At 48.6% G+C, this 27,316-nt stretch overlaps 2 protein-coding genes across 2 annotated transcripts in view; one reads left to right on the top strand and one right to left on the bottom strand.

The window, feature by feature from the left end:
- LOC119092372 (carbonic anhydrase-related protein 10) overlaps nt 1-27,316 on the top strand; it is a 54,312-nt gene that overhangs the window by 13,267 nt on the left and 13,729 nt on the right. The window contains exons 2-4 of the mRNA XM_037215336.1: nt 7,018-7,041; nt 7,923-8,042; nt 26,318-26,454. Of these exons, the coding sequence (XP_037071231.1) occupies nt 7,018-7,041; nt 7,923-8,042; nt 26,318-26,454 (281 nt within the window). The remainder of the gene's footprint in view (nt 1-7,017; nt 7,042-7,922; nt 8,043-26,317; nt 26,455-27,316) is intronic.
- Nucleotides 14,002-15,607, bottom strand: LOC119092602 (zinc metalloproteinase nas-4). Its single transcript, XM_037215557.1, has one exon. It carries the CDS (start codon nt 15,491-15,493, stop codon nt 14,177-14,179), a length of 1,317 nt encoding a protein of 438 aa, XP_037071452.1. The 5' UTR covers nt 15,494-15,607; the 3' UTR covers nt 14,002-14,176.

Raw genomic sequence — 27,316 nt, 5'->3', positions numbered from 1 at the left:
GTTGAATGCCGTCAACGGTCAGTGCCCGTTTTTTGTTTTGTTTGGTGTCATGCTTAGTACAGATAATGTTGTATCAGCCTGCGTAAGAAGCATGCTTGGTCGTGGCGTATTCCGTGGTCAGGTATTGTCCGCGTGCCACAATGCTTGGACTACTGGCGACACCTGATGACGGTGGTGACCAGCCTAGTTCCAACTTCATCCGGTAGGGGATGCGTGTTGAGCAATCTACTGAGCCACGCTCTCTTGAACTGATCACACCCTCACATCCAGGGGGCAGGGCTGTACAATTTGCGGTCCCTTATGCACTGAAACGTCTGGAGAGATTGCAAGAAACACCACAACAGCTAAATCGAATCATGACTTTTCGGCGGCATCACATCCCATGCATGGGCGCCGATGTATGCGCGCCGCGTGGTGCGAAGCCTCGGACCGTCCTCGCGCCGAATGGTTTTCCCCGAGCGCCAGCAGGCTCTGTCTTCAATACGGCTGGTATTCCGCTGATGAGGCTTGCCTGGTTTGTAATTTGAACATGCCTGGCTGAAGCATTGTCCTGCTTCTCACTCCCTGGCCTCCACAGCTTGCCTTGCGATGGCTTCAAAGCGTCAAAGGGCCTCTAAGTGATTTTTGTCAAATCCATTGGGCGTTGTGGTGCAACAACTTTCCAAAAGATTGCTTTTGGATATTTCTTTACCCGTTAAAACTTTGAAGGAGATTACTCAGCTTACCATCGTCGCCTCTCAGTACTCCGGCACTGTCGAACGTACTTTTGAACATACAGGAGGTGCTATGACCCATGTGCCGATCCCAAAGATTTGCTAACGCAAATATTTAATGCAATGCTGCGGTCCCTCATGCGACCTGCAACTTTTCTGTGGTAATTTGTCGTATACATGTATGCATACATAAATGCAAGTATTATATATATATATATATATATATATATATATATATATATATATATATATATATATATATATATATGGTTAACACGCGTCAAACAAGCTACCACCATGTTTATATCGTTTCTATGTGGGCTTCACAAACGTCGGCAGAGCAGAGGCGATACATGACATCATTTACTTCCTGGGGGTAAAGTTTTCTGGCATTGTTGATGTTTTATAGCTTTGTGGGAAGTATTTGAACGTTTTTAAAATTTTTGAGTTTCTTAAGTTTTAAATTCCTTAAAGCTTTTATAAGATGGATTTTTTGTCGACCTGTTGGTCGTGTACAAGTGTAAAAATTGCAGGCACTCAATCGTCCTGGAACCCTGGCCGTTTCCAAATAATTTGTTGATCTGTAGCATCTTAATTCGACTTGATAACTAATTTGTCGTGGACAGTTTAAGAACTCCTGGGGGGCCTTCCCGGCTTTGGTCCCTCTTAAAGAGGCGTTTTAGGCCAGAACGATTTTTTTTTAAAGTCGCACTCAAGAAGAAGTCGTTTGTTACATGCTGACCTGTTGGTTGTGTGCAACCAGAACCAGACCACTTACCATTTTGTAAAATATTAAAAGCCCTCTGCAACATACGACCACAGCACTCCAAGCCTTATCAACCTAAAAATATATTCTGTAACATGCAACCACATCATTTATGACCTTACTAAGCCCGTCTCCGAGATTTGGACCTACGGCTTTCTGGGGTATATCTAATCCAGGCTGGTCTCCTCATCCTACATTTTACTCCATGGTGGGTTTCTCCGGTTCATTGTAACACCTCCTCGTGTCGTGGGTGATCACGCCCTCTGTGCAAGCTTTCCACGTAATTCAGTGCTTTGAAGGCTTGAAAATGATCCAACAAATTTGTTCCAAAACTTATAACCGCTCAACAGCCAAGTCAGTCGACGTTATCAAGTAGACATTTAATTCCTCATGAAAAAATAGCGATAACAGACAGTTACGAGTTGCGACTTCGGGTGAATTAAGAGACCTTTCAAGAACAATGAGCCCATCAGGACGTTTTTAAGAAATTATGGAAAACATGGGTTCAGATATTCATCAGCTGACAGCAAGTGACAGCCTGGCTATGGATGAAGGACCAACTCCAGCATCACATGGGAATCATTTGACAACATCTGGTGCCCAGTGTCATGCATAACAACTTGTGTGGATGTCACGTGATATCACGTGACAATCGGCTCTTAATCGATGGGTCGTGAGTGTCAATCGACTTTAACTCCCCAGGCGCAAGATATGAAATGGATCAGATGGATTGAGCGTTTGGCCTTCTACACGACCGCACCGTTAGTACATGCCATCACTTGACAACTTGGACATCAGTCGTAGCATTCGCCAGCGCAGCAGACGGCATCCGGGGTGTCATGTAATCTCGAGCAGACTTTACGCTACCTCTTCTAATGTCTCGATTTATTTTCATTGTTTTCCCTATTTAAAAGAGCGCACATGATATCCAGATTGCATTATCGCACAAACAATTGCACTGGACAGAGATGTATGGTCTGCTCAATTATGATGGCGCTCGATCAGATCATCAGGAAAGCTACTCTGCACCATTTTGAATGGAGCTGTCAGAACGTCGCCGCGTGCACGCATGCGGCTAACTCTTTACCTGCTGCGCTGCGCGCTAGTACTACTTCAGCTCACTATTCTTTTTCCCAGCGGTATATATTTTTTCTTTGGAACGGAGCAGGAAAAGCAGTATGTAAAAGGGCATGTCCCACGCGGATGGTTTGTGTGAGTGCAACAATACTCTTAAAAGTGGATATCCCGTCCCAAAACACGAAAGAAACACATCTCGGAAGCTCAGTTGGCACGAACAACAATAAAGCAAACTCTACCGATGTAAACTTGAGAGGCACCGCTCACAGCACGCATGCTCACCTGCCACACATACTGTTACGTTCTTCGAGGAGCTTCTACATCCGTTTTACTGAGGGCATTGTTGCTGCCCTGTGGCACGGAACAAGGCGGTGCGTCCCCCATGTCAGGTTGAGTGCCTCCACACCATCAGATCCTCCACCCATCGAGAGAGGTGGTGAGCAGCGCTGCGATGGAGAACAGAGCGAGATTGGTGGGGGCGATGATCTCCCCGCCATCCTCCCTCAGCGCAGCCCCCCCCCCCCGCCGCTCTGTAGGACACGCACGCCAAAGGTGCGCTCCGATCCGGCGCACACAGAGCGCACTCAGTTGTGCACCTCTTTGCACCATTCGTTATGTGTTAACACAAGTAACATAACTGTATACTCGCCTCCCACCTGCATTAAGCTAAAATCAATTGGTTGAATGGTTATCACAGCATAAACTAAATACCCTGGAAAAACATGAGACCGGCGCATAACTTTTGTATCCATTCAACTCAAAAATTATAGCCGTAGTCTAAATCCCGAGAAAAAGTATTGATATGGATTCAAAATACACTGCGCGTTTGGAATCACCGTAGCTCAGCTTCTGCGTGGAGTGCGTGTCATCTCCGTAGTGTATCCTGACCGGTTCCTACGAACCGGCCACGGCAGTGCGGTTTAGCCAGTCCGCACATAATGACGTTGGTCTGGCCACTTCATCTCTTCTCACCTCGTGTCACCAGCTCAATCACTCCCCACCTCGCGACGGCTGGAGATCCCATCGGGGCCGGGGAGAGGAGAGTCGGGACTCTCGGTCCGCGGGCGGGCCCCGGAAAATGTAACGTAGGTCCGAGATTCCGAGGAGGAAGGGTGCAAAGCCTGCCCCGTGGGAAGGTTTTTTAGACTCGCGCATTGGAAAGGAAAATGATCGTACCAAATGAGGTGAGTTAAAGATACAAGATAAGAAAAGAAAGATAATAAAAAAATAAAGAATAAAGATAAGAAAGATGAAAGAAGAAAGATATTGCTAGAATAAAAGCCCATACAGTACCTGGCCACCTCTGGCTGTTCATCAAGCCGATCTAAACATCCCAGAACCTCACTGGCCGTCCAGTGGACCCTTTCTGGCCACCAGGGGCACTCTGACGCCTAAGGTCCCTTATGGGTACTTCGGACCCCTCTGCCTTTACTAACGGCCTTTTGGACACGACGAGAGACGCCTCGGTACTGCTCAGGAGCTCTTTGGTTGCTCAGGCGTCGCATTCATCGCTCAGGGATCCCTGTTCGTTCAGGGCCCTCCGGCCGCTTGTGGATTGTTTCGGCTTTTCAGGGCCCTCCTGGTCGTTGAGGGGACACTCAGTCGCCGGTCTTATGCTGCCGGCCGGGGACACTGAGTAGCCCTTGGCCTGTGACGTTCCCCTCTGACTGTTTAGGGGTTTTGCTGTTCGTCAGGGGCTGTCCTGGTCACCAATGGTCAACTCTGGTTGCTCAGGGGCTCTTCTGGCCACCTAACCGGGTAAGTGGAGCCGTCCCCCCTAATCGTGGAGGCTTACACTAGAAACCAGGTGATTTCTTACGAAATTGTCCAAATTCTTTGGATAATTATTTTCCCCAGGTAGGAATGTTGGCTACGTGTCTGTCTGTGTGTAGCCTCTAGCAAGGTCCCCTCCAATATGATGCGTATCGGAGTGCTACAAAGCTCGACGTCACTGTGGGGATCCGCCTGCTACATGCGCGGCATGAGCTTACGGAGATACTTCCGTTGAAATTGTTCGGAGGAGCCTCCGACTTTCAACAGTGGAATCCTGGCGCATAATTCATGCAAGCCTGGTTTGATGCCAATGTTGGCATAGTATGCGGAAGAACGATGTAAATATGAACATTGAATCGGAACAAGTGGTTTGTGGTATTGTGACTACTGCCTCTGTAAAAATGTTAGCATTTTCGACATTTCAGTCATTTTGTCTGCTTATTCACAGTCATTGAAGAGACATATTGCTCTCATATAAGGATCCTATATTTTAGGTCGACAGGGGAAGTCAAATGCATGGGCGGTAGCCATCCAGCCAAAGCCATGACCAGCAGAGCAGACAAAGGTCGAATTCACCCCTGGCGACAGACAGTATCACCGCTTCTAAGAAACAGGCCTCACTTTTTCAGTACGAACTAAGGAGCCTAGAGAGGAACCACGTTGCTTTGGATCTGTGTTATAACCCCTTTTAGAACAGGATGGTTGTGCAAATCTTAGCTATTTTTTAGCCATTTCCCGACGCCTTAAAGGCATCGAAATTAGGTATTGATTGGCTGAGTGTGCAGCGTTTGTACAGATTGCTTAAAAACCTCAGCCTTTTCATGTACCAGGCTATTTGCAAAGAGCACCACTTCCAAATCTCCATGGGGTAAAGAGCTAGGGGATGCTGGGGCATTTTAGCGCATTCTTAGCAGCTTTGACCACGACCAGCCCTCCGACTACCATCATTTAAGTTTGACAACGCCATCAGCTGCTGGGCTGCACAGCTGCTACATGACTTCGCAGGCGTCTCATCCTGGCAGAGAGGGCAGACACCGCGGGGAACCAAACAATCAAACAATCAATCAAACCCCGCACCTCTAATGTCCCTGACGCGCAGCTTAACCACAATACTACCGTTAGCTCCTGCCCGCTGACCAGGCCCTGCCCACTGACCAGACCTTGCCCGCTCACCAGACCTTGCCCGCTGACCGGACCTTGCCCGCTGACCAGACCCTGTCCTAGCCAGACCAGACCTAGCCCGCTGACCAGACCCTGCCCGCTGACCAGACCCTGCCTGCTGACCAGACCCTGCCTGCTGACCAGACCATGCTCACTAACCAGACCCTGCCCGCTGATCAGACCCTGCCCGCTGGTCAAACTCTGCATGCTGACCATTTCCGCATCCCGTCAGGTCAAGTTCCGTGTCATATGACGAGGTCGGTGGGCGTCGGGCCTCGCTGGGAGCTCCGCTTCAGTGATTCGGTGAGTTGGTGTGACGCGCCGGGATTCCCCGAACGCTGGCGGTATGCTGTCGTGCTGGCGGCCCGAATACTGGCTACAGCAACCCACACACCGCCCCCGCATTCGACAGCCAGACGACGACAGACCCGTCGCTCCTTCATCGGAGGCGGGCCCCATGGAGTGTCGACTGACCAGTGGGTGTGTCGACAGAAGTGAACCCCATCGACGGAAGGAGGACGCCAGATTCTGCGATCAGAAAGCAACGCTATCTAAAGGCCGCATGCCAACAACTTCCTCAACAAAACTGAGCCCCATCCAGGGACAACAGACCTACGCTCGTTGGCCAGAGGTGAGCCCTATCCAAGGACAACAGACCTGTGCTTCGTCGCCAGAAAATAACCTTACGCAAAGACAGCAAACCTATGCTCCGTCACCAAAAATAAGCATTGTCCAAGGAAAGCAGACCTTTGCTCCGCAGCCAAAAGTAAACGCCATCCGCGAACACCAGAACTAGGCTCCGTCGCCAGAGGTGAGCCTCATCCGGAGACAACAGATCTATAATCCGTCGCTAGAAGTAAACCCCACTTGGGGACGACAGGCCTAGGCTCCGTCGCAAGAAGTGAGCCCCATCCGGAGATTACAGATCTATGCTCCGTCGCCAGAAGTGAGTCCCATCCGGAGATAACCGATCTATGGTCCGTCGCTAGGAGCGAACCCCATCTAGGAAGAGCGGACCTTTGGTTTCGTTGCCGGAAGTGAAGCCCATGAAGGAACAGCAGACCCGCAGTGCCGCCCTCGAAAGCGAAGCAAATCTCAGCACAGCAGAGCTGTGGCTTCGTCATCAGAAGTGAGCCCCACCACACCGTCGCCTCTGACGCGGCCGCCGCCCCCCCCCCCCCCCCGCCCCTGCGGCCTCGCCTCTGTTCTCCCGGCCGTGGTCGGCGGCCGCCTTTGTCGGCGCTCCGCCGCAGGGAGATGGGGAGGGGGCTGGCCCGGGCCGGGCGCCGGCCCCACCGTCTGTGAAATTCGGCGGCGGCCCGGGCGGCCCCGCTGGCGATCAATACGGCAGATTGGGCAGGCCCGGGCCGCCGTCGGTCCGTCCGCGGCGTCGACGCGGGAGGCGCCGCTCCTTGGCCGGCGGCGGGGCGCTGGCGGGCCGACGAGAGACGGCCGGACCTCCCCAGGCAGCGGCCGTCGCCAACGACCACGCCAGCGGCGGCATGGGCCCCGGCGCGACGCTGCTCGCGCTGCTGCTGCTGCGGCAGGCCGGTGAGTGAGGGCGGTTGACCCGCGCGTGTCGCTGCCGCCGGCCGTGCGGGCCGGACGCCCGAGTGCAGCGGGCCTGCCTCGGCCAGTGCTGACGTCACGGACGGCGTTGCTCTGACCCACGTGCTTGGCTCGGTTTGTGCTGGACAGGCTGAGTTGTGAGACATTTACTGTTGGCGGCTGTTTGCTGTGGGTGTTGCGGTGGTGTTGTTGTCTGGACAATAGAAGGGGGGTTTAATCACACGAATTTGGTACCAGAGTAGCCTCGCTTACGAGCGCTGGCTCAAAGAATGCTGGCCTGCGGCGGCACATGTTCAGGATGTGTAATGATTTATTGATAGTGATATTGCTGCGTGTTGCAGTTTTGACCGGGAAATACATGATTTATGTTAAACAAGTTTCTAGAGAGATTATTAAGAAACTGCCTGCGTAAAAAGCTGTTGCTTATTTTCTTATTTCTATCTTGTCACTAACTGGCATCATCATTGCGGCAATGTGTAATGTTACAGAGTCACACCGAAGTAAGGCGTTCAAACGTAGCGATATTTCCCTCGTCTTCATTTGGAGTTGTTGAGAAACTGTTTTTATAACAGCCTCTTCTCTTTGCTTGAGTCAGTGATGGGGTTTCCTTGTCACATCCCACTTTTCACACCACCAAACATAGCCGGGCTTGATACACTATTGGCACTCACACTTTTATCCAAACCACACGCACATGCAGTCCCAGACTCACATAGATCATCGCACATCCCACACCAACACCAAAAGTCATTTCAGCCGTCCGCGCCCGCATCAGCATTGGCGCAAGCAGCGCCCCACATCAGCCCAAATGTTGATGGACTGCCAACTCGCCACAAATGAGCCGACACCACATCTGATTGCAGCGGTGGAGGCGGTCGAGGCAGACTGTCTGCTGGCCGGCGAGGACCCGACGTGGCAGTGCAGCCCGGCGGGGAAGGCGGTCGGCTCGTGGGAGGGCTGGTGGACCTACGACGGCGTGTCAGGTATCGGCTCGGACCGCCGCCCGCTCAGGCGGGCCGCAGGCGGGACTCGGGAGACGGCGCGCCTGAGACAGGAGCGACGGTTCATGCTTGCGTCTGGGGTAGCGAGGGCAGCATGAAGGGATCCAGGTGGCGGTGCCGGGTGACTTTTGTAGGAAAACTCGAAAATGGGAACTTTGTAGTTTGTATGAGAGCTTCCGCGCCGTGCATATATATATATATATATATATATATATATATATATATATATATATATATATATACACACACACACACACACACATATATATATATATATATATATATATATATATATATATATATATATATATATATATATATATACATATATCAACCAAGCTTTGAAGCGATGTGCTTAGGGGTGTGACTTTCTAAAACTGGTCGGAGGTTGAGCCGATAAATTTGATCTTACCTGCCCCATAATCTTGATTTCTCCCTGAACTTCGGCCACTTCAATTTGCGCCCCATGTCAACATAAAAACCTTCTTAATATTTGGTCGGTTCCAAAAATATTTGATGCTACAAAATGACTTCCCATTTGACGCTCAAGGAGACCTCATTTTTCAAAGCTGAGAATTGGATGTAACTCAAAAATGCATCACAGTAAAACGGCCTGCTCTAATCAACGAAAATATGTGGTGTTTTTCGCTTATCAATGGTGTCCCGAGGCACAAAACAACGAATCTATGCGGCAGGGCCTGACCTGACACGTACAGACGGCAGGGCTTGACCTGACGCGTACAGACGAGGGTCTTAAGAAAATCGTGTTCTCTGCAGGATATATCTATATAAAAATTAGGCTGAACTGCACGACCATTTCAACGCACATGTGCATAATAATTGGAAGGACATAGACGGTAAAGACTAGTGAATGTGCGGTCTCCAGACTAACCGTTTGAAAAGCAGCGCGACAAACACGCGCCGGATGTTGTGTAAGCAAGAATGACCCTGAATTATTGCTGTTTCGGTAATTTTATTCATTTTATTATTCGTTATGGCTTTGGAGATTTCATTTGGGAAATAATCGAGCTTCAGGATACCAGAAGCTTGAAGTTAAGCGACGCTGTCAAAAAGCATTCGTTAAATGATAAAAGATGTGATGACTTTATTCCTCGGCACCATTTTCTCTATGCAACCAGGTCGGAGGTTGCATAGAGAAAATGCTGAACATGCTGAACTACATTTTACATGCTGAACTACATTTTAAACCGTCCCATCTCAAAGCGCCTTATAGCCCGTCCCGGTACCTCAGTTGGTTACGGCGTCTTCTTCTCGACTCGCCCATCACTGGCGAGGTGTGTTCGAGCCGTTGCAGACGCTCTCTCTTTATCTCTGACCCGGGTGACCTGCTACCGGCGGCAGCGGCCGCACTGACGGTCAGGTGACGTTGGAGGGCAGGCGGGCTGTGCTGAGCCTTACGTCGGGAACAATTCGAATACGCCTTCAAACGCCAAGAACAACCCATAGGTGCCTTCAAACATTGAGAACAATTCACACACGCCTTTAAACGTCGAGAAAGTTGCGTATGCGTTTTCAGGTGTCAAAAATAATTCGCAACCGCCTTAAAACGTGAGAAGCAATCCTCATGCGGGCTCCAATGCACGGACTGAGCCGCAAACGAAAGCATGATTCGCAAGGCGATTCGGACCGTCTGGCCTCGCCAAAGTCTTTCAATTCGTTCATCACGCAATTTGCTAGAAACGGCCTCCGAGGATAAGATGCATCACCACCAATCAATAAGTTTTGCTTCGGAGGTGCTTAGAAAACGTCGGGAGTCCCATCCATCAACAAATACCACAAATAAGACCCCAGACTGCGGCATTCCCTTCATCCAGCACCAATGTACCAATTTCAACCAGATGCTGGTACAACAGGTACATATATATATATATATATATATATATATATATATATATACATATATGTATATATACTTGCATATATTTGCATATATATACTACATACATACATGTATACATATAAATATATACATATATTCATTTATGTATGCATATAATATGCATATATACATAGATAGATAGATAGATAGATGAGAGAGAGAGAGAGAGAGAGAGAGAGAGAGAGAGAGAGAGAGAGAGAGAGAGAGAGAGAGAGAGAGAGAGAGAGAGAGAGAGAGAGAGAGAGAGAGAGAGAGAGAGAGAGAGAGAGAGAGAGAGAGAGAGAGAGAGAGAGAGAGAGAGAGAGAGAGAGAGAGAGAGAGAGAGAGAGAGAGAGAGAGAGAGAGAGAGAGAGAGAGAGAGAGAGAGAGAGAGAGAGAGAGAGAGAGAGAGAGAGAGAGAGAGAGAGAGAGAGAGAGAGAGAGAGAGAGAGAGAGAGAGAGAGAGAGGAGAGAGAGAGAGAGAGAGAGAGAGAGAGAGAGAGGAGAGAGAGAGAGAGAGAGAGAGAGAGAGAGAGAGGAGAGAGAGAGAGGAGAGAGAGAGAGAGAGAGAGAGAGAGAGAGAGAGAGAGAGAGAGAGAGAGAGAGAGAGAGAGAGAGAGAGAGAGAGAGAGAGAGAGAGAGAGAGAGAGAGAGAGAGAGAGAGAGAGAGAGGAGAGGAGAGAGAGAGAGAGAGAGAGAGAGAGAGGAGAGAGAGAGAGAGAGAGAGAGAGAGAGAGAGAGAGAGAGAGAGAGAGAGAGAGAGAGAGAGAGAGAGAGAGAGAGAGAGAGAGAGAGAGAGAGAGAGAGAGAGAGAGAGAGAGAGAGAGAGAAGAGGAGAGAGAGAGAGAGAGAAGAGAGAGAGAGAGAGAGAGAGAGAGAGAGAGAGGAGAGAGAGAGAGAGGAGAGAGAGAGAGAGAGGAGAGAGAGAGAGAGGAGAAGAAGAAGAGAGAGAGAAGAGAGAGAGAGGATGAGAGAGAGAGAGAGAGAGAGAGCGAGAGAGAAGAGAGAGAGGAGAGAGAGAGAGAGAGAGAGAGAGAGAGAGAGAGAGAGAGAGAGAGAGAGATAGAGAGAGATAGAGAGAGAGATAGAGAGAGAGAGAGAGATAGACGATGAGAGAGAGAGAGAGGACAGATATAGATATATATAGATATTATATATATATATATATATATATATATATATATATATATATATATATATATATATATATATACAGATCTTTTTTGGTTTTATTGCTCTTTCTTATATTGCAAACCGTATAGAGCGCTTTGCTTGAGCTTCGTCAGAAACAATCCAATGGAAGCGATACAACAATCATACCTATTCGTCCTATGGACGACCTGGAGCAGCCCGATAGGCTATTCACTTACGCAAAAGTATCGCGTGGATACTGCGTTATCAAACATAAAAATAAAAAGCTCACAATTATTTCAAAATCTCGAGATCTCAGAGCTCCCGATAGTCCACTGCCTCGGTTCGACTGATTGTCACGTGACTGTCTGATTGTCTTGATTACTCCCTGGCTAAGCTGACGCCACAGCGTGTCAGGGCCACTTGACCATCTCTGTCTTCCGTCCGTTTTGGGACCTCAGGGCCTCGGGACCTGCTGCCAATATCATAAGATACATAAAGCTCAAGGCAGCGTAAGGCTATTTTGAATCCATAGTCTTTTGAACCTTCCTGAGTTCCCTTCGCTACCTGTGTAGTTGCTTCAACGTCTGTCTGTCTGCCTGTCTGTCTGTCGACCATTTGACCGTTTTCGGATACTCTGCCATCCACGGCTCCTTGACTGCCGTGGGTCTGATGCTAGTCCGCAAATCCTCCGAAAGTTTCGTGTCTCTCACTCTGCCCCTGTAGTGTCTAAGGTCCCATACACGATCACTGCAGGACCTCTTGGCATTCTCCGTCTCCACGGATCCCAGGCCCTTGACCTTGCGGTGAGGGGGGGGGGGCTCCGTCGACTCAAATACCCCCGCCGTTTGGGTTTCTTCCGGATCGTGTGTTAGGCAGTCGATAGACAGTTTTAGGCACCATGACTAGTTGAAAGGACTTTGGCTGTTTTATGACCGTCACAGTCTCGAAACATTTTTTCGGGGCGTTTTTCCACGTTTGTTCCGTACCGCTCAGCACCTGAGCCATTATTACGTTCCCTCAGCTCCTTGGGGTCCTTCACAGTCTGGCTTTGACCAGAGTCTCAACGGCCTCTTAACAGTTGCGGCGCCCGTTTTGGCGCGTTAGGCCGTTTTTTAGCATCTCATGGGTCGCGTCGGCTGCTCGCCGTTCGACACACGCCCAGGACCTAGTATCAAAAACCGAACGTCACGCCCAACGTGCCGTGTACCGCACACGTTCACCGGTGTGCATATGATCTGCACTAGTTTCGCTGGTGCCCAACGGACATTGACATCGTCACGAATTGTCTCTAATACAATGGACCTCAAAACGGGGGAAAGCTGACTGATTGTACAAGCTTCTGATGTAACTGATGGATGATCTGACGCGATTCTTAGCAACGTCGCTGTGCATTGGCATATCGTTGGTCACATTTTTTGTGCCACGCAATGTTCCAGTTATCTTTTGCCTAGAACTTGGGCTAAGGACAAGAAAACGCAGTGCAAAGAAGAAAGGTAATTACAGCGTCTTATAGTGGTTCATGTAGTGTATACAAAAGTGGATCGAAGCAGAGCTGACAACTTCGAATTGACATAAACGAGATTTCAGTTCGTATTTCTGCCATGAAAAATCGTGATATCAAAACCAGCTGTTCACCAAAACCACCCAGAGAGTATTCCAGCATTAACAAATTATTTGCATTGCACCAAGAATGTTCTGTTCCCCGTGGCATCACGTATAATTGTTGTCGGACTTTTGCACATCGTGACACGTATACTGTTTATACATTCCTAATATTCATGACAATACATACGCATCCATGACATTGGCATGCTTGTTCACGCGTAATGCACATGCGGTGCATGGAAAACGCGCACGCATGGAAAACACATAAAAAGTGCAAAATACGTTGTTGCATAACATGCCAAGCATACGTTCGTTCAAACGTTCTTCGGTCATGAAAAACAGACTTTCGTTCCACTAGCTATTAAAATGCAACACTTCCGCCTAACTTTGACCTAGTAAACGAAAAGAATTCGTTGCGTCCGATGAGGATTGTGCGCGACGTCACGTAACACCTTTCTTATTCAGTCCGTTGCCAGGCCAAAAAGCACGTAGCCTTTGAGGTATTACGACACGGATTATGTCAATGGCCATTATCGTCCGGGTCGTTGTGATTGCACCTGTAGTGTTTCTGACAATGTAATTTTCGTAGCCTTCCTAATTGAGGCTTATTTTCGAGTTCCAGGCTCACGCGCGAATGCTCGCAAAATTCCTGTTGACTGGCGTTGAAAGGCTGTTACTTCAACGTTAGGACGTTTCCGTAAAACGTCTAACAGATCATCGCTACAAAAACATACGCCTGCTGTAACAGATGAATCGGCTGCGGCATGCGATTTATAAGTGAGCAGGAACCCACGTAAAGCAAAACTGTTGAGAGCATTTGAGCGGGTTGGAATATGCGGATTTCTGGAATTGTTTGCTGTTGGTTCGGCTGAGACGAGACACAAGTGTGGGGCGTTGAAAAAGTGGGGCTTCATGAAAGCTGAGACATTTAGTGCATCATACAATTTATTGCTACATCAAACAGCTGGTTTAGAGCATATTCCAAACACTATCGCTGCAATTTCAAGTGCAACGTTGTGTCGCTGGTTATCGAAACAGTGCGCAATGATTCGCCTCTGCTATGAAAATGTTGCGGTGTAAGGTGTGCAGCGAATGGTCTTCGCGTTAGGTTCATTTAGTTTTTTCCAGTTTCCCTGCTAACAAAGTTCTGCCTGGCATGACGAGTACATTCACAAAGCCCTCACTGCAATAATAGAGTGTATGCTCACTAAGTTGCATGAAGTATGGAAACCTCCAGATTACGTGATATGAAGTTATTTAGTTAGTTGTACCTCCATATCCTTAAACGCGAAGTTAGTCTATTGCTCTCACTGACACACTTCATGAATGATATGCTTTATTTTCACCAACAACATTTAGATATGACTATGACAAATGGCTACGTTACTTTAACCTCATCAGCATATTTTGTGACTTAGGCTGTCAACCGTCCGACAAAATTAATTTAAATATTTTGTCCAAATTCATATCAGGTATCATGTAGTATTAATCCGTCTGACTAATAGCATTTTCCATTGATCTCTCCTGCGCATACAAAGTCCTTGATGTTGAAGAATTTAACTGAACCAGTGCCGATCGCAGCAGCTTTGAAGCCCTCCCAGTCAGCAGGATACAGCTTCGCGATGCCGTACACTTTACGGGCCGTCGATACGAACACTTTGGTCGGCTTCCTAGCAAACTGAGCTCCGCAATAGAAGTAGCTCATGTCCGCGCTAGGGTCGTATATCTCCACCTGGAAGAGTCGGCATCCGCTGGCGAACCAGACTCGCTTCAGATCGTTGCTGGGGTTTGAAGACAGCGTCACTGCTATTGCGGCCCGGGAGCAGGTCAGACTTTCTGGTACCTCAGTCTTCCAAATGCACGAGATTGCCTTGGCGGTTTCAGTCATCATGCTTTGGAAAGTGACTGTACGCTCAAACTGGCGCTGTGACGCCAGCCCCTCCTGATTGCACTTGGGTGGCTTGATCTTCTTTGTACTGCAGGATTTAGCTGAACATCCGTATTCACGGTTTACAAGGGCAGCATCGCTTTCGGAAGGCGAGCTCCAGTCCTGTCCAATTGCAGATGATAGCATCATGCCATCTGATCCCTTGGCCTTTCCCAGAAAGACGCTTTCGCCATTGTAGCTCAGACCAAACATGTCGTAGTGCATCACAGAGCCATAGTCGTATGGACACTTGTCATAGTCCTTGTAATTTAAGAATAAAACATCCTCCAAGGCCGTATTGTGAAACTGGATAAACAAGAACTGATCTCTGTCTGGTCTAGAATGTTGATGGACTATTCCAATCACATGGCCCAGCAAGTGGACCACAGTGCCCTTGTCACATAGGTCAGATACCGACATCTGCATGCCCGAAGATTGGTATCCTAAGGATGCATAGCATCCTTTACCTTTAGTTATCTTGATTGCATTGCCGGAGCCCTCAACGAATTTAATGCACGTTTTTGATGACCATTCTTTCATGGCGCCTGTGATTAAGGCCTTATTTGGTGCAGGAGTTCCAAACGTGTAAGTAACGGTGTTACTTGCCCATTTCTCTTGAATAAGAGGCTGTGTGTTTTCAGTCAAGTATCCAGTTTGAGTCCATCTACTCTTTTGGTCTGCCGTCACGATCATGTCGCCTTCAAAAACCAGCTTTCTAACATCCGCTATTTTCCAGTTTCTCATAGCCCTGTCGGATGATGTAAGAAACGCCTTCCTGGCATCTTCACACTTCTGCTTTTCATCCTGGCTGAATATGTCCACTTGTCGACCAGTTATACTAACAAATAAGTTGTAGATGCATACCAAACCCAGCAAGTGTGATAGCATCGTGCTTGCACTACATGTACGATATATTAAAATGAAAACCCACCCTGATTTGTTCGTTCAATAGCAGCACTTTGTATCTTGATCTTCACTCCTGAAACGTAATTTCCAGCGGCATTTCTAGCTATTCGGTAGTATTTCACTAATTCAATTGATTTTCAATGCTCAATGTTAGCACGTGCCCTAATTAGAGTCATATCTGACATGAAGATTATTCTTTAGATATTGTGAAATCAGCATTTTCAATGGCTACCCTTGTCAAGGTCATAACTGCAAAATTGCAAAGCTTGTTAGCTGCACATTACATCATGCTGCTATCTTACATCCATATGTATATTGGCGTGCATGCATTTACACTACCATCGTCGTTTATTTCACATTATGACATTGTGAGCTGGGGCCAATACGCGGTAAAATACGCGCAAAAAAGACAGGCTCAACTCAGCTAAGCAGCCCAGCTCAAACGAGCTGTTGAAAAGGGAATGTTTGGCTGCAATACATTCCAGCACGGATATGACTAACGGATTTTCAGCAACCCTTTGTTAGGTTACCACACATTTTATTCCTGTAGGGTTCACATAGAATCACACTTGTTGCCCTTTTATTATTGCTAGTAAGAAAGAAAAAAAAACATGTCAAAAGGTAAGAGATATGCCATGATATGAAAGACTTAAGGTACAACGTCCGCCTCCTCAATCCACATGCCATTTCAATTGCAGTAATCGTGACGGGACAATGCTTACATAGATTACTTTATATCTGAGCAGCGCCAACGAGAACTTCAACTTGCACAAGCTATGGACAGCAGTTACACTGTTTTATACTGGCCATTTAGATAAACGGCACTCATTTAGCAGCAACAGGCCCTTGTGTGTCGATAAGGGAACCCAGCCGGGACGTAATCATGGTTGGACTAGGATATGAATGTTAATACACGACATAGATATTCCTATAATTTGTCAAACGGATAAGCTATCCCTAGTGGACATCATAAATACCGTACGCTCACCGTATTGTAAGCAAACTCATTGCAGAATCAGTCCGCTTGACACTGACCGTAACGTATTCCTATAAGCCATATAGCCTCATGTACATTACCTTCTGAGCTGAGCAAGAGGACAGCTTGCTTGCTGTCTTTGAGATATTTACGTGGGCATGAGGGTATTAATATGCTACATGAGCCTAAAACTACCTACCTGCTCTTGCGCAAAACATGTAGGCATAGGTAACTCGTCGGTCAAAAAGACCAATCTAGTATGCAAAGCCCCACGGTACCACCAATATCGACCAAAACCGCCTGCTTGGAAACTCCGTTTCGATCAGCACTGTAGGTGCTGCAGCGTCACAGCCAGCCTGAGAGCGGGAGCTCTAAGGATTCATTTGATCCGACGTTATCACCAAGCCATCGCACAGCGCCACCACCCTTGCGTAACAACACAACGATGATAGATACACTGAATGAAGAACGGCGTATTCCCGTTTCAGGGAAAAGGAGTTGATGTGTGTAAGCCGACGCCAAGTTTGTCCAAATGTGCGGCGCCTGTCTCGCCCACGAGCCTGACACCCTCAATACTCTTTCGTTGAGTTAAGCTCTTGGTAGTCGGCAGGGGTGACTTGAATGCTAAGGCACCCTTGTATCCAGCTTAATGTCCATTGGTTTCAGTAAAACGGCTAGGCCCTCTTTGCTACCTTAGCTTTGCAACATCTGTCATTTTCTGTCTATCTGCTGGATTCAAGGTTCCTTTTCGCAACCCTGGCCATTAGCACCGTTCTCGAACCACATTGCGCACCTAATCGCTCAGATTAAGGAAGGTTCTCAAGATGGCAACGGTGAACGCTTAAATGAGTCAGTATCGCGTGCAGCTTCAATTGAGCTATCAAACATTCACTTCGTGGTTTTCGCCGAGTAGCCAATGCCTCACTGTCGGGCGCCACCCACTTTGCGGTTCCTCACGTCGCCGCCGCGGCCGACTGGGCCTCCCAGGTGGCCCTGACAGGGCAGCCGGCCAGAGTAATGCCTGCAATTTCCCAAATCGATCGTGCCGTGCCTGTGTTGCGTCGGCTGTCAGGTGAACCAGACGGCCGTTCAGCACATGCTGCCCCGGGGCGACTGTAGCTCTTTGGCCGGGACTTGAGTCGGAGATTGTTCGACGACTGACCGCCGCATCTGACTTGGTCCTGGACGGGCCCAGGCCCAGTGGGTCTGGGCCCTGGCTAATGTCCAGGCAACATTGGGCCAATGCGTGATTTCCTTGGCTCAGTCGTAGCTTTTGCGAATATTTTAGGCAGCGCAAGACTTTTGTCTGCGCTCATGTAGCACGTGATACGTGCTGTAGCGCTATGCCTTTGTAGCGCGTGATTTTCTGGGCTCAGTCGTAGCTTTGTAAACATTTTAGCTGGCGCAAGACTTTTGTCTGCGCACATGCAGTACGTGATACGCGTTACGCATTGCCCGGGGCCATTTTTTTGGTGACGGCAGTGAAGCCGCAGCATGGTGCAAGGGTACGTGGGGGATTTTGCTCGCAAAAAAGACGAATGTAGTGCAAAAGGGGTCAGTTGGCGCATTTGCTGCGTGTGAAAAATAGCTCAATACTACACAGGTATCTTTAACCACGTAATACTATCCTAGAGCGGAATTTAGGTTCGTCATTTAGTATGTAAACAAAGGGCAATGGACAAAATGTGTTCTGCAACCGTAAATATATCGCGATAACGTAAACATCACCTCGCAGTGAGAAAGTCCCGCCGTGCTCCCGAAGAGGACTCATCAAATTCTGCCTAATTATACATACAAAGTTTGTGTTACCCCAATTTTTGGTTCCCATTTTGTACGTGAAAACCGCGTGGCTCCATTTGCAATGAATTCTAATCGTTGTGTGGTTTTGCGTGTTAAAGATTGCAATCCGTATTGCGGAAATGTCATAGTGAAGTTGTAGGAATTGTGCTTAAAGTGGAGATGTCAAACTACTCTTAGTTACACGTTTATATTAGCACTCATGGTAAATACCCCGCTGGACCTAAAACTTGCATTCCGTTGCCTCTGTGAGCAGCAGAATAAAATCAACTATGAGGTGTCAGCTGGAAAAAAAACATTGTCTTCGAACAGGGAACTCCTATTTAAACGGTAAGAATTTTCCTCTTTCGCCGCTGGTTTTCTAAAGTGATAGTTGTTAAATCCGCGCCCAGATCGAACAGGAATAACTAAAGCTATTGAAAAATATTGAGAACCTGCATACCCAATCTAGCATGAAACATAGCTTATAGATGGCAGAGATAACTGAATGCTACGTAAATCGCAGATCTAGCGAGCCTAACTTAAACGGTGTGCAAATTTTCAACTTAAGCAAGCTGTCCGGTAGACATCATCATAAACTTACAGTTGTCTTTGCAACCACCAACCATCAGTATTTTTTTTTGGGGGGGGGGGGGCGCATGATGATTTCAGCACTAAGAAACGACATTTCCCAAAAGTTATGCTGTCGTGCTTGTGAGTCACTTAGGTGCAGCGTATTTGATCCGGTGGGATTTTTCCTACCGCATTGCAGTACGGACATCATAGCTTTTACATTAGATTGAAATGAGCTGAGCGAAATTTGTCTTACAAAATGTGGCGCAAAACATGCCGAAGCCAGGACGAGCTCTTACCGGACTTGTGACGTGGTGACACGAGACCAGCTCCGTCCAACGAGAGAGATAGAGATAGAGAGAGAGAGAGAGGGAGAGAGAGAACATTCAATCGTGCTGGCAAGAGGGCGTCCCCATATGTGCAACCAAAAGCGTGCGTCCGGGCGCAAACCGTGGATCTGTCCGTTTTTCAGAGAAGGTTTCAAGGATTGGTTCAGATCTCAAGGTCAAAGCATATGCAAACGCGAAATCAACTTAAAAGGGTAGGCGCGTGCACCGTTCACAGCACGTGACGCGAGCTCAGCGTTGTTCGGCACATAGCGACGCCAGTAATCGACAGTGCAATAATTGGCCCTATGAAATGCGTGTCATTTCATGCTTGACAAATGCTTAAAATTTTTACGGCATCTGGCTAGATATGTAGCCAACAAATCAATGAGTTACTAAAAGTGTCTGATCTAATGGTTTCTCAAGATGACGCTATGTAAGGCTTTGTATACAATATTTGAGTATTTTGGTTTGGTTGTGCAGCATTATCGCCGCATGGTCTTGATCCGTCCCATAACCAAGCAATTTTAAAGCCACGTGATCTCTGAGTTAAGGCGCTATACCGCATATGTTCATGAAAGGCGATCATTTCACTACATCGACATACCCTATTTTAATGCACTCCCAAAAGCGTTTAAGTTCACCCGCTTAGGTCTTTGAATGATCTACACGTTGAGAACATTCACATCTGCTATCACCTTGCTCATTCCGTGTCGCGCAAAGCATCTGTCTGGTTCTTCGGGGTTGCAAATGTCTGCTTGAAGACTGGCTACCAGAAAGGCAAAGCAAGCAGAAACGACATAGAAATACCTTTTTCTCTAAGTGTGCAAGGGCTGCCTATGACGTGAGCAGTCCAGTCGGAGACGAAACCAACGTGCGACTTTTAAATAGCACGATTGTAGCTGCCGGAGTCAGAGAATCCGTGGCGGCACATCTCTCCCCCTCTCAACATGCCCCCCCCCCCCCTCTTCTCACCGTGATCGACTTCTGGATTGTTCCCGCACTCATACAAATTGCATGGCTCCCTGTGCAGCGGTGCTGGTCTACATAGGCCCCGAGACGCCGTCCAATCTATTAGCCAGTACTTAGAAAATTAATGCAGCTGAAATTATTTATGCCAATGCACATCGGGCCTAGACAGGAGGCCGTTAATATTCGTCGCTCTCGCACACAGCGCATAGAGGAAGCCCCTCACTCCATCGCGTCACTCCCTCTAAGCCACCAGGGGTCTCATGAAACGTTGTCCCATCGCTACGCTGTTTAGAGACATCGGTGAGGCTGACTGAGCGACTGAATGAGTGCCGGTGCACAGTCTTTCTTCATTCTCCTTCTCAAAACATTTCTGGTGTTGATTTGGCCCCGCCCCAAGTCATACGACCTTCTGTGCTTTCACGCGGCGCCACAAGTGATGAAAACAGACAGAAATGGCCACACTGTTTACACTGCATGTAATCACATCGCCATTGTTATTGACATTGTCAGCGTCATTATTGGCATTGTCGTGGCTATATAGTGCTTCCTTTTCGAAGAGATGGCTATCGTCGAGTGCATCTGTCTTTTACGATACGTGGTCAGCCGTCAAGAGCCTCGAGATTTATGTGTGAATGTGTCTAAAAATATATGCTCAGTAAATAGCAAATAAGTAAGACGAGCCCAGCAAATCAGTAAGTAATTCGATTGAGCGCAAATCTGAGGCTTGAGATCGTGACTATAAGGAACAATAATATATACATATATATATATATATATATATATATATATATATATATATATATAATAGTGTACAATAGAGCCCATGGGCTCATGGTATTTATCAAAATGGGCTTAACACAGCACAGACTTTTCACCTGTGCGGCTCCCTCAGCGTCAGTTATTCAGGATAAAAGCAGTTTGCAGACTGGCAAAATCTGAGACCACGTGTTGGTTAATGTCCAGGGGAATTTGAATGGGAATAGGTTTCCCTATGAGCGGTGTTCACCTATGTTGCAGGCGTGACACAAGGACAACAGCAGGTGGTATGTGATTGTCGTTATGTCGTTATGTGATGTGGGCACCCACAAGACGAACGGCATACGGGACGAACGTAGCGCAAACGGAGGTCGCTAGTATGTGAGCGTAGTATAAGCTGCCACAATAGTACACATGTGTTCAGGTCTGGTTTGTAGTGATTATTAGGAATTCGGCAGTTTTTAGCGCGGCATGGCTGCGAAGCATCCTGCGGCTCTTCATGCGATCTGCCTAAAATAAACGAAGGGTCTCATTCCCATAATATTGGTGATATCTAAATCCAAAAGATTGGCATCGCGTTGCAAGCACAGTCCCAGCTTTCATTATTACTAAACAACCACTTCATAGGTAAATACAAGTGTAACAGCTTTCAGTTCAGGTCAATTCAGTTCAGTTTAGTTTACAGTTCAGTTTGAACGCCGCCTGATTAATATCTTTCCCTCTGGCGGTGACCACTTCGTCCCTGTAGCTCAGCTGGTTAGAGCGCTTGACTTCCATCCATGACGGGGTGGGTTCGAGTCGCCTCAGACGCTCGCTATTGGCCCCTGACTGGGGTGCCTGCGTTAGGTGGTAGCGGCAGCGCTAAAGGTCAGGTGACGTCAGGGCGCAGGACGGACTACTCAAGCATTGCGGCATGTAAAGCTTTCGTCGCAAAATTTTGCTGTTGACGCGAAACTTCACGATCAGTGCTCATGCAACAAGCACTGCTTAGCGTGGGCTTTGATTCCAGAATTACATCCAATAATGATACTAAATGGGCCAAAAACTAAGAACTAAATGTAAAAACACTGGTAGGATTGACTGAAGACCTCATCATTTCGCAGTTCCAGGTTGGCTTGTCGAATCCAGCATAGCTCCGTTACCAGCATGGTGGCGTGCCTGAGTTGTCACCGCAGGGTAATGTGATCTGTCAGCCAATGGGAGCCGGTCCATCCGTCGGTTCGACCGGCCCGGACGGCTCCGGTGCGACGATGGATGCCGCGCCACAAGCGAGGTCGGTTACCGCCGCCACCCCGTCACGAGCGGGATCGGCCACAGCGGCTACCTCGTCACAAGCGGGGACGGTCACTGCGGCCACCTCGTCACAGGCGGGATCGGTCACAGCGACCTCCTTATCGCGAGCGTGGTCGGTCACTGCGGTCTCCTCATCACGAGAGGGGTCGATCACGGCTCCCCTGCACTGAAGATCGGTGACAATGGTGATGTTAAGTGTTAATGAATTAAATATGAGATGGAGAAAAGTACAAAATATCACTGTGTGCCGACGACAAAAGTTGCCTTTATATGGAGACGTGAACAGTGTAAGAGCCGTCTTTCATGATGTTGGCGCGCATGCCAAGTTCTCTGACATACGACGCGATGTGGACAGCACGCGATGTACGCGGCCTCCACGGTGTTATGACGTCAGCGTACCAGACCAGAGCCCCAACCTGTGCAGACATCAGCCCTTCGCCGTGACAGCACCCACTCTGTGACGACGCCGACTCGTCATCGTGGCGGCATCCACTATGTGATGACGTCAGCCCCTCCCTGCGACAACCCCTCCAATGTGGTGCCGTCAGCTAGTCGCTGCGCCACCCCTCAGCGTGATGGCGTCAGTCCATCGCCCCGACAGCGCGGCGCTCTGTGATGACAGAGAGCCGCATGTAAACCGGGCCGGGATTCAGCGCCATTACACTAATCAGAGGGCGGAGCGGCGAGCCGGAGGCCGGGGAGGTGTCGCCGGCGGCGGCGCGCCTCGGCCGTTGTCGCTCGCGCGGCGCCGGCCCGGGCGCCGCCGCCGCCACCCGTCCTGGCTCGCATGATGGATGACGGATGGCCGAGGAGGCCGCTGCAGCCATTCACCATCGGCGCGATAGATGGCCGACGGCGGGTGGCGCCGCTCAGACGACGGGGGCCGGGTGCGGTCCACGGGACGCCCGGAGACGCGCCGGCCCGGCTTGCGGGCGGAGGGGATCGGTGGCCGGTCAGGAGGTGGTGGCGACCGGTCACCATGCGGCAGAGGACCTATCAAGAGGCGCCAGTGGCCGGTCCGGGCACATCAGTAGCCTGAGCTCGCGTGAACAGCGCGGACTAAAACAGCCGGTTCAACTGGACGACTCGGCGACAACCAAGCGCTGAGAAATGAATTGGTTCAGCTGACTGACCTGTTAACTGACCAATGAGCGCCTATCGAGGCAGATAAATGGGCTCAACTCACGGAAATAGAAAGTGGGATTCTGGCGGGCAGGTTTGCTCAGACAGGGCTTACCGGCTAAAGCTGTCGATAGATTGGCACCGGCCGGTGCTCAGGGATACAATGCCAGGACAGCTGGCCCGACTTGGTATGTTGCCACGGCTATAAACCCGTAACATATTGTCAATGCCATTCACAGTGCCGCATCGTCATTGGTATTTCAGGCACCACACGACTATTGCGGAGATGGAGTCAGACCTTTGTCATGCAACAGAACGTTGGCCCAGACCTCTGAACGCCCAGGTCGCCTCACATGCGGCGCTAACATTCAGGCTCCAAGTGATGTGATAACAAACGGCTGGAAAGCACGCCTCAGTCCACCAGGAGCTGCGCTCCATAGCTTTCATTTACTAACCTGTATCTCCCAGATCACTCCAAAGTTCCGTGCATAAACTTCTTTGATGACCCCGTAGCTTCGTCACCACACGGAGGACGTTATCTCCGCGCGGTGTGAGTTCTGCGCAGATCTTCAGAACTGCCCCACCCGCTTTTAGTGCGCTTCCCCATGCCAACTTTGCAAGCTGCCAAGCCTTTCTAGGAAAGCCGCTGCACGGCATTCTCGGTGCAGTTGTTAGGCCCACACAGAAGGAGCTCTCCAGCCGGGCCGTGCTCTGTCTCCAGGGCCATGGGGTTCGCCAAACTAGATGGCTCCCATGGACTACACAGCGAAACAAATGGGGAGGCTGCTTACTAAGATGATCGAGTACGCATTTGTTGTGTCCTTTACATCATGTGTTTGCTGCGTGCCAATCATGTGTTTATTCTGTGCTAGTTTTCTATCTATCTGATGTTTGATTGTTTTAGTTTATTTAAAATACGATAAATGGTATGATAACATAAACATAAGCGAAGGATAACTGGATAAGTCAAACGACTCAAATCTGACCACCTCTTCCAAAAGAGGAAACAAAACAGAAAACAACCTAACCGTCTGTCCTGTGTCTGTTCTGCTACTAACCTGTGCCTGCTCTGTGTCCGCGCTGTGTCTGTGCCGTGTCTCTACCGTGTTTTCACTTCATTTGTGCTGCCTGCGCTTTGTCTATGTTTATTCTATGTCTCTGCCATGCACACTCCGTGTCTGTCATGTGCATGCTCTTGACTGCCCCGTGTCTGTCCAGTGTCTGTAATCGTTCGCCACTAGCCTGTTCTGCGTCTGCCTGTGCCTTGTGTTCGTAAGAGCGTGGGTTGCATCCGAAAGCGCCGGCCTCGTACCCAATACATGTGCTACGGACGGCCCCGTGCCACCCAGATACCGCGCCCGTGCTGGGCTGCACCAGCCGCCCAGCACTGAACCGACAGTTATCCGTCGGGCCACACTCTGTTTGGCCAGCCTGGGTCCGCGTCGCGGCCGACGACCCGAGTGGACCGACTTTGGCGCCTTTTAGCGAGCGTAAACGAAGCCGCCCCAGCCGGGGACGGGAGAGTGAGGCCGCCGGACGTCCGCTGCCATCTCCGCAAGAAACTGGAACACCGTCTTGCGTTTAGACTGCGGGAAGTGTGGGAAGTTTACAGCCTACTGGCTTGACTTTGCTGCAATATTTGGATGCTCTTCTTGGGATGAACGAGGCGTTGAGTTTGTCAGACATTTTTGATACAAAATGGTAAGTAGCTTACAATAGCTCTCTGACGAAGGAGTAATTGTTCACCTCAAACTCATCATGCGGCGTGTTCGAAAACATAGTTAATTGGGAGACATTGTACTTAAATATTCGTTCAGCGTTATGCTCAAGAGTCAGCGTGTTGCTTTGGCTGCTTATCAGTTGCGCATACCTCAATTATCTTTAAAGTGCATCTTAATAGTTTGCGCGAGGGCTTATTGCGTTCTTTTCAGCGCGTCTCAACATAGTCAAGAAATCTCCCACGTGCATTCATGCTTTTGGTGGTTTAACCAAATCTCTAATGTATAAAGCAGCTCGCTGAACCTAGGCGAGTCGGTGGCGACAAGGATCTGACTGAGGTTGAAACGAATCGGTCTTATTTCTGACATTTTTTTAAAAAGCATTGTAAAGCTGCTTGATCCATTTTCCTTAGCAATGTTGTTAAAACCTTGACCGCTACACACCTTTTCAAACATATTGAAATATTCGAAAGGATGTCGCACAGAATGCCGTCATTAAACATCTGACACGTTACTACTGTTCATATCTTTTGACATAAATCTGCATAGAAACAAATTGACACACATTACTTAAATTAGTTGCCAATCAAGTTGTAAAAAGAGCGAATAATGAAAATAGTGTACATACCTTTAATAACCGTATGCCATTCCTGAGCTCGCTTGCCTATGCAATCAATACAAAGTTCCATTATAATTTGTACTTGTATTAGATAGTCAGGGTTATTAACTCCCATGACGTTTGAGTGGTCATTTGAAGTGCGGGACACATCAGGATAAATTTTTTGAAGTTAGCGTTAATTTGAACTGCAAAACAGTCAGACGGGGAACAAAACAGCTGCTATGTACCATTGGTAATGTGCTATCACTAAGTGATATTCTGATAACACTCATGGTTAAAGTCCAGTGAGGTGGAGTAAAAAAGGCGACGTCGGCACAACTTTTTCGGTGTACCAATATCGCAAACGTGATAACAATTTGTCCGAGACGACCGGACAGGCCAATCCTAAGATATAACGTGACAGAACTTAACGTGATATACGCTAAAGCTGCAAATCCGATAGCCCGCTGCCGCATACCGTGCTATTTTTGACTCTATAGCATCAAATGCTGGAACCGCAGGGGAACCTATCCCCACCCGGTACGCCGCCGAATGAGACAAAGCTAGTGGAGCTGATGAGGTCTGAGGAATGAGGACAACACCTGGGACTGTCAGGTGTAGCAATTCGCATAGGCAGACGTGTGATGTTTGCAGCCTCTCGGATCTGTGTCACCAGCATCTGCCTTATCCCAACAGGTGTCGACCACTGGGGCGTCTTGAACCCGAACTGGAAAATCTGCAAGTGCGGGCGGAAACAGTCACCGATCAACTTTGAACCGGACCGCCTGCTGTTCGACACACACCTGCGGTTTGTGCACGTGGATAAGCACGAGGTCAGTGACCTGCACGCCTGAATCTGCGCCTGTGCCTGTGCGAGGGTGGTTCGGGCTTTTGGAAAAATAACGGCTCAGTGACCTTCATGCACCTAATGGTGATTTGTGCCGTTGAACAAACAGAGGCATCAGCGGCTTCAAAATTCCCACACGATTTGGAAACCTAAACGAGCACCGGTTAGATGACCTCTAAAAAACGCACTGGAGACTCACACAGACCAAAAAGCGTTTCTACCACCTACGCAGCGCATCTGCAGCTCATGTTCAATGGCATTTTATTTACGCGGAAAAAAGACAGATCACTGACCTCTGCAACACACCCGTAATTCACTTTTAAGCTCATTCATAATATGCTCCCCTTATATGCCTTTGTAAACTATATTAATCCTAACTTCCACTTAGTAAGATTTCACTTAGTAATAGGTCAGCAGTGGTACGTGGACAAACACCGGGTCAATGAACTTAACGCCACGCCGGCGTTTCCTTACGCACATGTGAACGTCAGCGGGCCAGTGACCTCCACAGCTGCACCAGCGATGGATAACGCTGTCACATGCGACAGCAACTGCTCTGTTAGTCTGTTTATAAAGCCATCCTACCTTCTGAAATGCTCGGAGAATTCCGCGGCCTAGGGTGCCTTTGCTGACATTCCTGTAGTGGCAGTGTGGTCATGCCTATTAGGTTCTATTACGTCAAGTGCCTGCGTAAATAGGGGCGCCTCAAGCATGTCTTTCAAAGCCGTCTCGTCGCCTAATTAGACTCTCATTCAAAAGCCAGATAAAAGGACTGGAAGTGCACAGATCAAAAGACGCTCCGGCACACATTAATGGTCTGCCTACTTGCGTATGGCAGAGGCAGCGCG

This window comes from Pollicipes pollicipes, unplaced genomic scaffold (assembly GCF_011947565.3).
Source record: "Pollicipes pollicipes isolate AB1234 unplaced genomic scaffold, Ppol_2.1 Scaffold_3447;HRSCAF=4054_pilon_pilon_pilon, whole genome shotgun sequence".
Lineage (NCBI taxonomy): Eukaryota > Metazoa > Arthropoda > Thecostraca > Pollicipedomorpha > Pollicipedidae > Pollicipes > Pollicipes pollicipes.
The sequence above is the reverse complement of the archived record's forward strand: the minus strand, read 5'-3'. Positions and strand labels throughout refer to the sequence as shown.